The sequence below is a fragment of the Astatotilapia calliptera genome, chromosome 3, assembly GCF_900246225.1.
Source record: "Astatotilapia calliptera chromosome 3, fAstCal1.2, whole genome shotgun sequence".
Classification (NCBI taxonomy): domain Eukaryota; kingdom Metazoa; phylum Chordata; class Actinopteri; order Cichliformes; family Cichlidae; genus Astatotilapia; species Astatotilapia calliptera.
The window spans coordinates 35106603-35123188 of NC_039304.1; the positions used below are offsets into that span (position 1 = coordinate 35106603).

Here is a 16586-nt window from a genome sequence, read left to right on the forward strand (position 1 = left end):
GTGCTGTTTTTTATCCAGAGCAACAAGTATGTCATTTATCACTTTTGTGGCAGCTGTAACAGCACTATGCTGTTTTCTGAACCCAGATTGTAGTTTTGAAAGAACTTCATTAGAGTACAAGAACTCTTTTAATTGCTCACTGACGAGAGACTCAAGGACTTTTGCCAAAACACACAAGTTTGATATTGGCCTGTAATTAGTCAAAATGGCCGGGTCGCCTCCTTTTAATATTGGCGTAACAAAAGCAGACTTCCAAACAAGTGGAATTTCTTTATTTTGGATTGAAAGATTAAAAAGGATCGTAAGAGGTTGTGCAATGTAATCAGCTGCTATTTTCAGAAAATAGGGCTCTATTAAGTCTGGCCCTGGGGGTTTCCTGTGATCTAAGGCTTTAAGAGCTTTATGCACTTCCTGGACAGAAAAAGGAGAAAAATCAAAAAGCTCCCCAATATATGTTTGGGGTTCTGTGCAGGGAATCATGGGGGCTGCTCCAACAGAGTTAAATAAAAAACCAGTAGCTACAAAGTGCTTGTTAAAGCTGTTTAAGACCTCAGTTCTGTCATAAACTGGGACAGAATCTTTTAAAATGAATTTTGGAAGAGCCTGTGATATTTTATTTATAGATAAGGACTTAATTACTTTCCAAAATTTCTGAGGGTTATTGAGGTTTTCTGTAGTAACAGATAAATAATATTCTGACTTAGCCTTCTTGATAAGTGTCGTGCATTTGTTTCTTAATTTCCTGAAGTCTAACCAGTCAGTCAGGGAATCGTTTTTCCTAGCTTTTGCCCATGCCACGTTACGCTGATGGATGGACTCTGATAATTCCGATGAGAACCAAGGGTTCTCCCGTCCCTTGCCCCTAAATTTTTTGGCAGGTGCATGCTTATTTAAAATCTTCATAAAAATTTCTTTAAAATAAGCCCAAGCCAGATGGATGTCTGGTATCAGACTCAAGTTTTCCCAATTTACCATAGACAAGTCATAATGAAACGCTTGCTCATTAAATATTTTAAAATTTCTTTTACAGATGATACGCGGTTTACATTTAGGGATTTTAGTGTTCCTACAAGTAGCAACTACACAATGATCGCTTAAATCATTACAGAACACGCCTAGAGACAGAAACTTATGAGGGACATTTGTTAGAATTAGGTCAATCAAAGTAGATTTGTCAGGACTCTTTATATTTGGCCTTGTAGGTAGGTTGACTAACTGGCTAAGATTAACAGAGTCACAGAAGGATTTAAATGCATCAGAAGCTATATTCAGCCAGTCCCAGTTCAAGTCTCCGGCCAATAGAAGTTCGTTATATTTTAATTTGGACAGAAGATGCTTTAGAGATAATAAAGTTTCCTTTACAGCAGACGGAGGCCTATAGCACCCAACAACTGTTATAGAAAGAGACTTTACTATTTTAATATCCAAAGCCAAGAATTCCATTTGTTTAGGAATAGATACAGATAAAACAATGGATACTTCATATCTTGATTTAACATAAATTGCTACGCCTCCACCTTTCCTAGGCCTATCTGTGCGATAAAGATTGTATCCCGTTATGTTGATGTCATCATCTGTAATAGATTTGGACAACCAAGTTTCGGAGATAATCACAATATCCGCGTTTGTCGATTTCGCCCAAATTCTGACCAAGTCCATCTTGTGTAATAAGCTGCGTACATTTAGATGAACACATTTTAACCCTGGCTGAGATTTAAAATCGGCAGGGGTCTGGACACTTTTCAATTCAGGTCCAGGATTTGGTTGCACATCTCCGGATATAAGTAAAAGTAAAACAATCATCATTAACCTTCGTTTTATATTACATTTAAAAGCATTTTCGTACTTTGCAGATGTTAACGACAAATACTGCTTTTTCTTAAGTGAAAGTGAAAGATTATACAGAACAAGGGAACCTTGTAATTTGGGTAATACTTCATATCGATTTAAGCTAGCAACCAGAGCCAGATGAATCGTTGGTGACTCCAGGTGCACTGCTACAGTTGACCTAGTGCCACTAAAATAAGTTTCACCCATACTCAGCTCATATTTTGCAGTTCTCACCCAAGGAGCACCGCAATGTCCCAAGTCCCAAACCACGAATACACACAATAAAGCTTCGATAAGTGTCCTCGTCTTCATAATGATAGCCCAGAGTCCAAAATGGGGGTGAATACAAAAAGCTCCAACCTATTAGCTCCGAATCCGAGCAGAGGTGGACTAAGCAATCCGGGGATCAGATGGAGGTGCGTCGTGGCAGACTCCAGCCCAGCCTGTTAGCTGCGTGTCCGGACAGTGTAGCAGTTTCCAGCCTGTTAACTCTGCGTCCAGGCAGTATAGCAGGCTCCGTCCTGTTAGCTCCGAGTCCGGGCGGTGTAGCAGACACCGGCTTCGTTTGCTTCAAAATATGGACAATGTAGCCGGCTCCGGCCTGCCAGCTCCAAGTCCGGGGAATGCAGCGAGCTCCAAGCCTGATTAGCTCCGAGTCTGGGGGACACAACAAGCCCCGACCTGCTAGCTCCAAGTCTAGTAGACGCAGTAGGCACCGGCAGGCTCCGGCCCGTCAATCCAGAGTCCAGGTGGAGGCGGACACGGTAGACACAGGTTTGCCTACCCAGAGTCAGTATTTAGACCGGCCCGCTTTGTCCAAAGCCCTATTTCAGTCCAGAGGGAGACGCTACACCGAGAGTTTACGTGTCGCCATCTTGGATTCGAGGATCAAGCTTGCACCAGTATATATCAGAGATGGTTGTTTTGGAAAATCCCAGTAGAGCACCAGATTTTGAAATACTCAACCATGCCACATTTAAAGTAATTGAAACTGCCTTTCATCCTCATTCAGACACTCAGTTTGATCTTCAGCAGGTTGCCTTGACCATGTCCATGCATGTTCTTAACATATGGCTAATGCACCATAAGGGTCTAATATAACCCAAATCATTATATTTTCCTAAAGCTAATCTCTCCATAATTTCCATCTTGATGTGGATTTTGTAGGTTTTTACACAGCTTTACTGGCGTCGCCACCATTTACATCAAATGCACGCCGTTTCAAGAGTGTGCCTCTTAGGAGTGACGTTATGCTTTGAATACAAGAGTTAAATTTATTCTATAAGGAGTGTGAAGGTGACCAGGTGTATATTTTTAAAAAAAGCTGAGGGTTTAATTTGTCTTGCATATGCTTTCATCATGTCAGCATATATGTCTTTAGTGATCACACCTAGAGGGGAAATGCCTTTTTCTTTAATCCCAGAATTCAAAGAGTGAATAACAACTGAGCGCCGCATTAGTTTATTAGAGACTTCAAATGGAAGACAATGACTAAAAAAGGACTTCAGTTTTATCCTCCCCTCTTGCACCTGCCTTGTCAGAGCCAGACATTTTTTTTCTAGCTCGCTGCACTCATCCTCCATCCTACTGCCTTGAACACATGCACAAAAACCCCCATTGTGCTTTGATGCTGGGTTATGCTGCATACACCAAATGTTTTGAGCCTATTTAAGAACACTCTGCTCTGTTCTTCCTTTGAAAGTATTTTCATTTTGTCTGTGTAACTTTAAAGAAAATAGAGATATTGTAGGACTACACCACCCACACCCACATGTCCTCTCCCTAGATGGTTACAAGCTGAGGGAGTGGGTGGAGAGAAGCTGTGGTCTGGGGTCATTGTGTCAAATCTGTGGAAAAACAGGTTTCACTTGTTAATCTTTCGTTGGTCTGTACAGCTCATGCCCCCTCCTGGGTGCTTATAGCCAGTGATCTTTCACATCCCACCTTAAGCTTCCCTCACACTGTTCTATTATAGCTTGTGTTTCCGTGTTGTCTTTGCCTTCCTCCTGGCTTCCTTCCTTTGTCTAGCATTCAATGCATTTCGTGGTTGGATGCAGGGCTTCACTGCCTCACCCGCTGAGCCCTAACACATTCCCGATACCACCATCTGAGTCTCCCCTTTTTTAGGTTGCTGTTGTGCTGGTTATTGTGCTTATATGAAAGCATTTTTTTAATATTACTTAAACACAACTACTTAACAGCTTTTTTAACATTTGCATCAAAGGTGGTACAGCGTCTTAGCGATCAGCTGCCCAGAGCCATGATTTTCAAATGACACCCTCGAAAAGCTTTCAGATGGTGCCAACTGCAGATCCGTGGGTGGGGTTAGCTTAAGGGGTGTTTGTTTCAGTGGGTGACACCAGACAGTGTTGAATTATTAAAGAAGCCTCCATATACAGTGGTGTGAAAAAGTGTTTGCCTTCTTACCAATTTCCTAGTTTTTTGCATATTTGTGACACTTGCATGTTTCAGATCACCAGACTCATTTTAATATTATACAAAGATAACCTGAGGAAATACTAAATGCAGTTTTTAAATGATGATTTCATTCATTAAGGGAGAAAAGGTTTCCAAAACTACCTGGTCCTATTTCGAATTAACTGTGATTAACCTTTTTTTTTTTGAAAATCTGAGTTCAGTTTCAGTAAATACATTCAGGGATGATTACTGGCAGACCTGCTGAATTAAGGAATCACTTACATAGAACCTGTCTGACAAAGGAAAGCAGCATAATAGATCTCTAAAAGCAACACATCATGCCACAATCTAAAGAAACACACGAGAAACAAAATCACAGACATCTACCGGTGTGGAAAGCTATTTCTAAGCCTTCGAGCTCCAGTGGATCACAGTGAGAGCCATTACACACAAATGGAGAAAACTTGGAACAGTGGCGAAGCTTTCCAGGAAAGACTGGACTACCAAAATTCCTACAAAAGCACATCGACGACTTATCCAGGAGTAGGGATGGCTACCGGTATCCAGTGCCATACCGGTGCCATAGCGTTTTTTAAAAGCCGAGAAATGCACCGAGTTACCAACATCCCCAAAGAACCTGAAGAGTAGAGTCCTGGCCCGTAGCCCTGCCAGTGTAGCAGAAATGATGAGGGTGATGATGGCAGCAGCAGCCGTTCTTCTCTGCGTGAGTAGCTTAATGTTGTCCGTGTGTAATTTACGTTGAGTAGGCTAACCACGTTATTAAATTAATGCATGTAAGGTGAACTAGCAAACACCGTCGTAGTTACATGCGGCTGTCTTCTTGTTTGATGGCAGATGCTCCCTTCACCCTGGCCAAAAATGCTAAAATGACCAAAGAAAAAGTGGAAAACAGTTAAACATGAGAGGTTTTTGGACAAAGTTTGTGTTTTTTCCATTGATTAAGGACTGCTTCCAGCCAAGAGTGATACCATATATGCCCTATAGCTGCAGAAAAGGCTAACATTGTTATCTTTTTACAAAAAAACAGCTGACCATGAGAGGTTTTTGGACCAACTTTGTGTTCTCCTTTCTTTAAGCACCGGTTCGAGCACCGTTTAAGCACCGGCACCGTTTCAAAAGTGCCGGTTTGGCACCGGTATCGGATAAAACCTAAACGATACCCATCCCTATCCAGGAGGTCACAAAAGAAAGTAAAACAACATTAATGAACCGTAGGGTTCACATGTTTCAGTTAAGGCCAGAGTTCAGGACACTCTGCAAAAATGGTATCCATTGAAGAGAACATAAAGGCTTGTCTCAGATTTGCCAAAAAACATCTTCATTAATGTGGCTGAATTACAACGATTCTGCAAAGATGAGTGGGCCAAAATTCCTCCACAAGCGCTGTAAAAGACTCATTGGCAGTTATCGAAAAGGCTTGATTGCAGTTGTTGCTGCTTAGGGTGGCAAACCAGTTATTAGGTTTAGGGGCCAATCATTTTTTTCACACAGGGACACGTAGGCTTGGATTTTTTTTACCCTTAATAAACAGCTTCATTTAGAAACTGCAGTTTGTGTTTACCTGTGTTATCTTTGACTAATATTTAAATTTCTTTGATGATGTGAAACATTTAAGGGTGAAAAACATACAGAAAATAAAGAAATCAGTATTATAGTATTAATCAGTATTAATAACCTTGCTACCTTAGTACCCATACATATTAAAATGAGATTTGTGGAAGCTGTAAACTATTTATGTTTCAGAAGTAGAAACGTCAAATCTATAATTGATCTCTCTATCGTTTTAGCATTGATACATGAAGGACTACTACTCCATATAACTTCCTGAAATGATAAAAGAAAGACTGCACACTGAACTTCTTTAAAAACAAAAACAACAAAAAAATCCATCTAATTAAATAAAGAAAGTAGGAACGCATTATGCCAAGCGGTCGCACTCTTTGATGAAACCTTTACAAGTGTGCAGTAGAGTGCAATTACCCCTCTGTGGAGACATTAGCCTTATCAGTGCCATCCATGTCTTCTCTCTGCTTTTTCTAAGAATGTCTGGGTCACTTGTTTACTTACATGACTTATGTCTAATGTACAGTGCTGTGAAAAAGTCTCGAGCCACCTATCATTTCTTTATATTTTGCTTCAACGGAGTGATGCTTGGTTGAAATTGCAATTGTTCTGCATGCTTTCCGAGGTTTTCCTTTCATCATTAGCTGCTTTTTAACTTGTTTCCACTTCAGTTCTCGTGCCTGATCATTCCCAGAGGAATCTTTCTTTGTCCGTTTGTTTATTTGTAAAGCCAATTAACACTGACATATAAATCATTCAAGCATAAAAAAATGCACCTAACTTAAGGAATGAACCTGTGTTGTGTCCACTCATAACAGCCGACTTAGCAAATATACATTTTTAAATTTTATCTCTATGCACTTTTTACTAGGAGCCTGTCAAAAAGAACACCCGCTTTCTTTGGTTGAATCGACAAAAATGCCAAAGATAACAGTTTGGCAGGCACAAAATAGGAGTTTTGCACAAATAATGTGATTCCCAAAGGTCTGTTAGCCAAATACCTGGCATATCTGGGCATGGTGTGCAGTGTGTCCTTTTAAAAAACGAGGAAACTGGACAAGAGGCTGACAAAAGAAGAAGTGGCAGGCCTAAAAATGATCTACAGCAGATAAACAGCATCTAAAGGTCATGTACTTAAGGAAAAACTCCAACGACCTTATATAGGACCTGAGAGAGGCATCTGGCCCTTTACTTGTTCCATTTACTGTTCACTGAAATGATCTTGATGCATGGCTGTCGAGAAGCCATTCTTAAGGAAGAGAAACCAGGAAAAAAAGGTGTATTATGCCAAATTACACAAGACCTGGACAGAATATTGGTGGTAGAATTATGCACAGTACTGTATCCTTGTACACCGTAAAACAATGTTCATAGTTACTGCTTACTAAGTTAAATATTTTGAGCTTTGTCACTTCTGACATTTTCTACCTTTCCTTGATTTGATTTGCTCCACTTTAAAGTGGAGCACTTCTACTCCTTCAACATCAGTATACAGTATGTGTCTGACGTCACGATGTAAGTGCATGTGGAGAGGGATAATAGGAAAACAATCAATCAATCAGTGTAAGCCCTGTTAGGCTATTGAGAGTATTATGCATGCAGTCGTAGATTGTATTTGTTATTATTGCTGTATGTGGTTGTTTCTGGAAAGCATTGGTTTTCGAGGAATGTCTAACTAACTCAAAATTTAAAGTTTAGCAGCCGGCTTCAAACCAATCACTTTAAAATGTTATTTGTGATATTACTAAAATGAATATGCACAAGCACAATCACATTTAGCTATCAATAAAGTTCTGCTGGATTTCTTTAGAATTCAGGATCCTTGACACCAAAACAGATTATAATTTCTACTCTGCAGTTTGTCACAGGAATCTGTCACAGTGAACATGGCAGGCAGATTTTTCCTCTGTAATGTGTGATGCATTTATTTTAAGCTATAATTCCCCACTGCCTCTCAGCCTATGTCAGATACGAGTGTGAACAAAAGACTCGAGCCAGTAGAGAGATTATTAAGACGTATTTTAGATCATAAATCATCCTGTCAGGAACTCAAAAGACTATAATGTGTATATGAAGTACTGTATATATAAAGAAGAAGATGGTGACAATGATGATTAGGGTGTGACTGGAAATGAATAAATACATCATTGATAAAGACGCACCTTTTGGAGCTGAAGGCTGTATTGAAGTCTGGGGGTAGATTTGGACATGAGGCCGGAGGCATTGACGGTACAGTCTCTGAGGCTGCGGCTGTCGGAGAAATGAGCCTGGAGTTTCTCCCTGTGTCTCCTGTGGAGGAAATGTGCCAGTGAAAAAGGGAGAACAAATGTAAGTCTACAACAAAACTAAAGAAATAATCCAGAACAATGGATAGACTGATGACAATACAGCATGCAATTAGGAAAACAAAGGGATTTCTATGAGGCAGAAAAAACCTCCCTACAATAGCTGCATTTGCTCTGCTGAAGATTCATTCTTCTTTTTTGTTGTTACACAGTTTAATAACGGTTTCTTTTTAGGTCATATTCTTCACACGCATCTAATGGCAACGTTGTTACATTTATTGACTTGTTACCATTTATTTCTGAGACTCACTTACAGATCACACATAGTAGACAAGATAGGCCCTGTCAATGAATTTCACATCTACTCACTGAAGACAGACACACACATATGTGCGAATTGTGACGATGAACTAATATATGCATTTTTTGTTATGCAGCGATAAAACATCCTTTGACAGTTTGAGGTTTTTAAAACGGTGAAATTTAACATTTCTGGAACAAACCATAGCTGAAAGTGACATTCAGCGTTCAACTGTGATTACTTTTCCGAGGTGAAACTTAAGGTGGTAAATGTGCGCCACAAAAATAGCTTTAAAATGAACAAAAAATGCATGAAAATAAAATTTAAAACTACATGAATTTAATCAAGGAAAGTTAAAGTAAAAGCGATAAATACAAAGGTTTTATTGATTTACTATGAAAGCCAAAGTTTGGATTCTCTCATCTTTGCGGGGAGAGAGGGAGAATTCACATGCAGTGATATCCATACATACAGCAAGAAGCCTTAAGTTATAGCAGTGGGAACAGATATAACCTAAGGAATCGAAGTAAAGTCAAGTTTGCTGACATGAGCAGACATTCCACTTTTCTTAAACTACTTAATTTTAGTTGTTCTGCCACATTTTTACCTACTCTGGCTTTTCTCTTTACCACACATACACACAAAAAATGAAACAGCAAAACGTGACAAAAAAAAAGTCAAATTCTTCTGCTATGATAAATTTTTTTAAAAAAGGAAAAAAGATGATACCGTTCTTTCATTTCGGATTAAAATTTGATTGCATTAAAATTTAATTGCTGCCTAAGACTTTTGGATTAAATTTTAATTCACCATTAAATGTTCATTTTTAAATTCTAGAATGCAAAATTCTGTCTGCAGCTGAGACTCATTAAGTGTTTCCTGCATAAAGGATGATGGCGAGAAGTAAAAAAAAAACTTTTTAAAAATGTGGAAAGCAACAAATCATTGCATTGGTTTACAGGGTTAACAAACTATAATCCAACCACCTATTGACTTGGAGGGATTAAAACGTGCTGCAGGAACCCACTCTAATAAATAATAATAATGAAGTTATACCACCTAAAAGCAACCTTTCTGAAAACTTTACTAATCTTTTCTGAGAAGTACTGATACAAACAAAATTTCGCATATTTTCTTGAGAGGAAAAACAACCACGGAGTTTGAAAAGCTATTTATCCACGGTAGCCTGGCGCACAGCTATTTTTTTTGAAGGAAAGATACTTATTATCACAGGACTTGTGATTTTGGATAATTTTCAGTACATTAATTCTATCTGTGAGCCAGGACTATCTGTTCATGTTGACCAATATGTGCTGCACTGCTCAGGGCACTACACTACTCAAAAATAAAACCACCTTTTTTGTTTTTGTTTAGCAAGCTTAATTTAGCCAGCACAGCATTCATTCACTCCTACTGAATGAATATACATACACACACTCTTCCAGTTCTTTCCCTCTGCTTTCTTTTTCCTTCTTCTTTGGTGCCATGCATAATTGACTTTGGTGGTCTGCTTCTGAGCCACCAGGAAACCCTCTTATCTTGTCACACACATGTACACGTGCACTTAGGGTCTACTGTACTTGAACTTGGTCTGTCTCTTGCCATATCTGAGTATTTTGTTTTGTGTGAAGCATTTTGTGACACACCTGCTTGCTAAAACCACTTTCAAATAAATCTTACATGAGTATCTGTCCCAAATGCATCCTACACTATTTAGATTTGTTGCCTTGCTAAAACATCCTCTAGCTGACTCACACTTAGAATTTCATTGGGCTCCATGCCATGATAGTAAAGTGCTCTTTCTGCACAGCCGGGGGCATACGCTACTAATGTGGTTCTCGCTGGCATCACTCACTTGTTGTGGCGGTAGAGAGCCATACATGCCACTCCAAGAAGACAGATCCCCGAGGCAATGCTGAAGATGGACAGCACCTGCCTCTGGTAGGTGTCACCACTCTCTGTGGAGGAGAGAATACAGTTCAGTCCAATGAATTTCTGCTGTGACATAAACGATATGGACTATGGTTGCGATTGAGCTGAGAGGAAGAGATGGATCATGATGAATTAACATACCAAATACACATAAAGGGTGGAATGACATACACTCGAAACCGCGCGCAGACATCTGCCCACAATCTGCATTTGCATAAAGCGACCAATGCTGCTGTCAGTAAATGTCAATGTTTGAGGAAGAGATAGGGACATGGCAGACACAGGCAGGGCTCAGTGACGTGCTAACTGAAGTGTGATAATCATTTCGTTCAGACAAACCCAGCAGGGACCGATGGACTGTCTGCACAGCAGGACCAGCACTTGGTGTGTACGTGCATGCAAGGGTTGCATATGTGTCAGCATTCAGAGACTGATGGCGACAGGAAATTAGCAGCAAATGAATGCTCCCGGAGCTTCTTGTCAGACCCCTGCACGTCAGCGGCAGAGGCTTAAGGTCACAAGCAGCTGGGACAAGTTGTAGTTGATCCCAGCAAATATCTGTCTCACTGAGCAACTAGATTGTGGCGCTGAAATACTTAGCACGGTGCACGGTGTGGAGTTCAAGGGCACGCACCCACTGGCTTACCAGAAACTCTCATGACAATACTATCTCATGATCAAAATGAGCACAATCCATAACCAGCAACTCATATCACTAATCCACAAAAGTCGCTGAGAGTTTGAGACACTTCTCTGATCCACCAGCATCCATGACCTTACGGGCAACGTCCTGTGGCATTACTTGATCACTCAAAAACAACAAATCCCCCTGTGTCTGATTTTACTACCTTGACAACTGCAGGGGAAAGTGCAGAGAACATCACCGCAACCTGCTCCTGACCTTTAAGGGCTTGTCTGTGGCTTTTGATGTTGTCAACAGAGAACTGTCCTGGGAGGTCTTCTTGAGCCGTGCTTGTCGGTCCAAGTTTATCAACTTCCCTCAACTCTTGTTTTTGAGGGCAGATACTGCTGGAGAGCGTTTTTGTTCAAAGCTAACGTTTGAGTGCAACCATGCGTTCTGTTTTGCACCGTTTTCTTCCCCTCGCCCCACCGCTTTCTTCCTCTGCATTACATCAGTGCTGCATCAACACAATTTTTGATAGTATGATGTAACTGAGTTCAAACAGGAGAGAAACCTTTTTAAAATTAGAGTGCTTCTGGCAACAGATAAAGATAAAATCTGAACATATCCTGGAGTGACAGTATGTGAATATATATATAAACATTGGAGGTCCAAACTACCCACTCAGCTCCCATAGAAGGGAAGCAGGATGAATTAAATATAGAAGTGATCCATAGGAATGCTGCAGGAGTGGCCTGCTGTGGCACATGATTGCTTATTTAATACGGTCAACCAATAAATAGTGGGGGTTAGCTTGGTTAAGCTGGATCACATTTTTTACTGTTAAAACAATAAATGTTCTGAAATGAGAAATTATTGAGTTGGAAAAAATAGTCAATCGACAATATACTGTGTAATGACGCAAATATAACTATGTATATATATGAAAAAACCCAATATAAGCTCCTGAATTACTGAATTGTATAGTCTGCTTCTATCCTATAATTTTAAAGGGATTTAAAAAAAAATGTGTTTGTTTATTGCTGTGCAGGTAGAAGAGGAGAAATGTCCTGCAGCTGCTCAGTAAAAGTTGGCTTTTTTCTTTGTTTATAAGTAATGTGCCACTTGGAAATCCATGTCCCTGTAAAGCCTCCAGCCTTTACCATCAGTGAAATGACCTCTGCATGGTTGCATATCTGAAAGATATTGAAAACATTTTTTCCTGCTCCTGCATTATCAGTGCTCATGTGGAGCACCACCTGAGACAGGCCTTTGCCTCCCCCCCCCCCCCCCCCTCTTTTTTTTGAGGGATGAAAAAGGCTTTTCCATAATGTGAACATAAAAACAGCTGTCTACAAAGCTCTGCTGAATGGCTGCAAGGAAAACCGACATGCAGTCTGTATATAAAACCATTACAGGCCTTTCATGCCAGATGCCTACAAGGCATTCTTGAAATTAGATGCAACAGCACGTTATAAAAGAACCCCACCAAAGTGAAGAGTCTTAGCTATATTGGCTAAGCCGTGTTATTTTGACTCAAAGACAAGACAATCCCATATGGCCGCTATGCCAGCGATGCACTCTACACTTGACAAGAATAACGTGCTATAATGAAGTTCATGCTAAAGAATCCATGAGAAAATGGGGTATTCAGCCTGCAAAACATCAGAGTCAACTATTCTGAGTCACAAAGAGCTTCAGTTGCTGGGCTAAAAAAAAAAAAAAGCAAGAAAATCAAAAGACAAGATTACTTTTAGAGCGCTCAATTCTACTTCAAACGGAGCTTTGCTGTAGTCTGACAGGCTGTCTCAGACTGTCACATATCAGACTTATATAACAAGCTATCAAACAATTCATTGATAAAGAAAAGACGAACTCATGATGGAACACAATGAATAAGAAACCCAACCAAAAAAAAAAAAAATAATCCTATCTGTACCTCTGTCTGTCACCTGTCCGGCTATCAATTGATCAGTCCTGCTCTCATTTTCTCTAATGCATCCGCCCACCTCCAGTAGCATTCTGAACTAATTTAGTCCCCCAGATTAAAGTTACTGAAGTGAGGAATGCTGTTTGCAGGGCATACATCCTCTCCCTCCCTCTATTTCCTGGAGCTAGCGTGTGATGTGACAGCAGTGTATGAAGCCATGTTAATGGAAAACTTCATAGCATGCAGTGTTAGTTTTTATGTATGCACAAAAGCAAGGCAGAAAGTGGAAAAAAAGATGGGAAAAGAGAAAATGAAAAACGGTGTTGCAGTGTATGTGTGTGTAGTCTGGGGTGATGAGACTGTCTCTCGCCTCCCTTGTTTTTTTTCTCTTAGTTTGTTGACAGTCTGTAGGAAAGTAGAGAAGTACCTAAAGTAACTCCAATGAAAATCCAGAGAATAAAAAAAAATCTATATGCACTGCTTCTCATTTCAGTATTTGACCTTCTGTGGATTTTTATATTTTATATTATACTTTAGATCCTATTGTTAAACTTGACTAAACATCTACACCAGAAAAAGGCTCAGCCTCCTAATTGAACTTGGTTTGGTTTTAGGTTATTTAATCTAAAAAAAGAATAATGTACTCATGAATACACATTGATTAGTCTGTAATTATGTTCTCTAACAAAATGATACATTCACATAAAGTTTGGATTAACCCATTACATATACACTGGGTTGAGATGGCCAGGAAAAACAGCAGTGCCTACTGAAAGAAAACTTCAGGATATCTTTAACAACTCACCTCACTATTACTGTCACTGGACAGAAGTGACCTACACCGACTCATCGAACCATATCAGTGAGTAGATGTGAATGCTCGGGCTATTGATAGCTGAGGTTAACAGCATACTGACAACCTACACTCACTGCAGATGAACGGCAGCCAGAGGTTTGGAAGTGACTCAGCAGTAAAAATGTAAAATACAACAAAATATTTTATTTGTGGTTTATTCAAGTGTTAATATTCAAATATGTTAAAACATGCCGGCCAAAGCAGTTATCGAGTGCAGTCTAAATTTGACATTTCTAATCTCTCTTAGCTAACTAAAATGTGTTTGGCCTAAAGGGGCCACCGTAGTTAGGGTTATGGCTAGGTGCTTGAATTGGAAGAGGTAAAAAAAAAACTGAATTCAAATGACTGCAATCTGTGATCTACTGACATCCAGTTGTGAGATTTTACACACTGTACCTTTAAGAGTACTGACGGAGACTTGCTTGAACATGGTCGACACTATCTGAAGAATAGAAACTAAATTGCTTCTACTTTTAAAATGAGGGTAAGTTCAATTTTAACTTTCTACAGAACGACTACTAAATTTTAGTAATCATTAACTTCATAATGTAAGGGCCTTTTGTCTTTGTAGCTACTTAACAGCTTGTCAGTAACACACTGTTGTTGCTGTTGTTGTAGATGCTGCTGTGTGTCTGAAAACTATCCGTCCACTGCATATGTGTCAGTTCAGTCATGCAAACAAAATATTTTGTTCATTATAAGCATCGCACAATTCAGAACGCTGTAAGCTTCTATACAAGACTTTTCTGTTGTTGGGCTTCTTGTTTTACTATCTGCTTAAGACTTAGTGAATTATACATAGAGCTGTGTCTTATATTCAAACACAACAAGTACAGAAAACCAAATGTATTATGTAAATCTGCAAATCAAAACTGCAGATTCAACTTGGAATATTTTTGTCAAAATAGAACTTGGTGATATTATTTGCTTCTTGAACATTTCGACTAACTTCATGGAAACCGCGATCATTTTGGACATCGCTACCGAGATATGAAATTTTCACATAGTACACAGTAGGCAAGTAGACACGGATTTATACAGTACATGAATCGCTTTCTTTGCTCCATACTCATTACATCACTCCTCTCTAACGGTACTGTTCTTCATGCAGACAGAATACACCTAATTCACCACCACGGTGTTTCCATGGCGACTAGCCCACATTAATTTTCCAAGGTGAGCGGCCTTGTTGTGCTGGTTGTGTGTGTTTTGTATGCAGTATTTCACAGACGTGAGGCACACGGAAAGATTGAACACTCGGCACAGTCAATGAAAAGTTGTCTTACCCATGAACTCGATCCCAAGTTCATCCGCTGTTCCATTCAAGGCGGGATAGCATGAGAAATGAGGGTGGGGAAAAGAGAGAGAGACAGAGCATAAAATAATTACAACATGAGGCGCCTCAGTTTTTTTTCTTCTCAGAATTCACCTTAGGGGTGAGACACTTGGTGCAACTACACGGTACAGTTGGCTTTGCTGGCTTTTTCTAACACGGCTTCCTCTTTTGCACCAGGTAATGAGCCAGCCAGCCTCGGATGCTTGGAATGCTTTTTCGTGATACTCACACAGCTTGCAGTGGCTTTGATTGAAGCAAGAAAACAACGCAGATGTGGGGGCTGAGAGGATTAGAGGAAGGATCATGAAAATAAAGTTGGAAATGACATATCATGTGGCTTTATGTCATTGATGTTGCTTTGCACAGGCCTTTTATATTGATTTGAGCCTGAGGCATTGCAGTAATTGTCCTCTTCTGTCTGCAAGCATAGCTTTTCACTATTCACAATCTGGTTGCTTTAGGATGCGTCACTCTAACACACACACACGCTCAAATGCATGTGTACCCACACAATATGGTATAAGCTTGCACGTGTTTTTGGTCTTTTCTGCACAGGCACACACTTTGACATTCACCCTCTCTTTCACTCTCCTCCAAAGACACACAGTCTTTCTTCATTCAGTTATGTCTTTTCCCACAATCCCAGCGCTGGGGAAAACAGATAAAAAGGAGCACTCATGTTCTTTCCATCCTGGCAGTGCCCCCTTTTCATGTCACTGTAATGTAATCTTATTTAAATTAAAATGAAACCCTCACTAGTAATTGCTTTTCTGACAGAGGTGGTCTGAGTTTTAAATAGAAGATGGCTTGCCAAGCCCTGACAGATTATGTGTTGGAACCTCTAAAAAAATGTCTATAAAATAGGGGGAAAAAAGCATTTTGATTGTGCCACGGGAAAAATTCTGTCATTGCCATGGCTTTTATTTACGGAAAAATAAAAACACAGCGTGACAGGAGTGAGATCCAAGCATTTAGGTGAATGGATTAAAATAAACTGTGCTGCCTTATTAAGAGGTGGAATGTAAACGATTAAAAAACAGGACCCTCCCTACATTGCATAAAGGGAATGCTTCGGAGGGCATTTGGACTTGAAAATGGTATGATAAGTGCTTAAGTCAAATTATGCTATTTGCTCTAAGATTGCTTGACAGGTTCTTAATGAGCCTAAGGGATTTTCATGATCACAGAGATAACAAGAAAAAACAGCCTGGAAAAGCAGGTCTGAGATTCCCAAATTAATCAATGAACAAATGAGTTTATGTTTGTATTTAGACAGGCTGCAGGTGTCATTGTGTTGTTGTTGAGCAGAATGCAGGGTCTGCATTTTCCTCTTGCAGCCTCGAGGATTATTTTACATGCCAACATTTATTATACGCTCCTTCTGAATCATAGTCAGTCTCATAGCAACCTTGCAAACCAATGATTAAACAGTTAAGAGCCAATCACTTCTGACTGGGGGACTTTATGCTTGTTGCCACAAAGAGTTCGGAGA

At 39.8% G+C, this 16586-nt stretch overlaps 1 protein-coding gene across 1 annotated transcript in view; it reads right to left on the reverse strand.

Annotated features, from left to right (window-relative positions):
• The window catches only part of nrg3b (neuregulin 3b), a 202393-nt gene that overhangs the window by 17622 nt on the left and 168185 nt on the right, over positions 1-16586 (reverse strand). Inside the window, exons 4-6 of the mRNA XM_026163089.1 lie at positions 15045-15071; positions 10274-10376; positions 7995-8121 (exon numbers count right to left, since the gene is read on the reverse strand). Coding sequence (XP_026018874.1) covers positions 7995-8121; positions 10274-10376; positions 15045-15071 — 257 coding nt within the window. The remainder of the gene's footprint in view (positions 1-7994; positions 8122-10273; positions 10377-15044; positions 15072-16586) is intronic.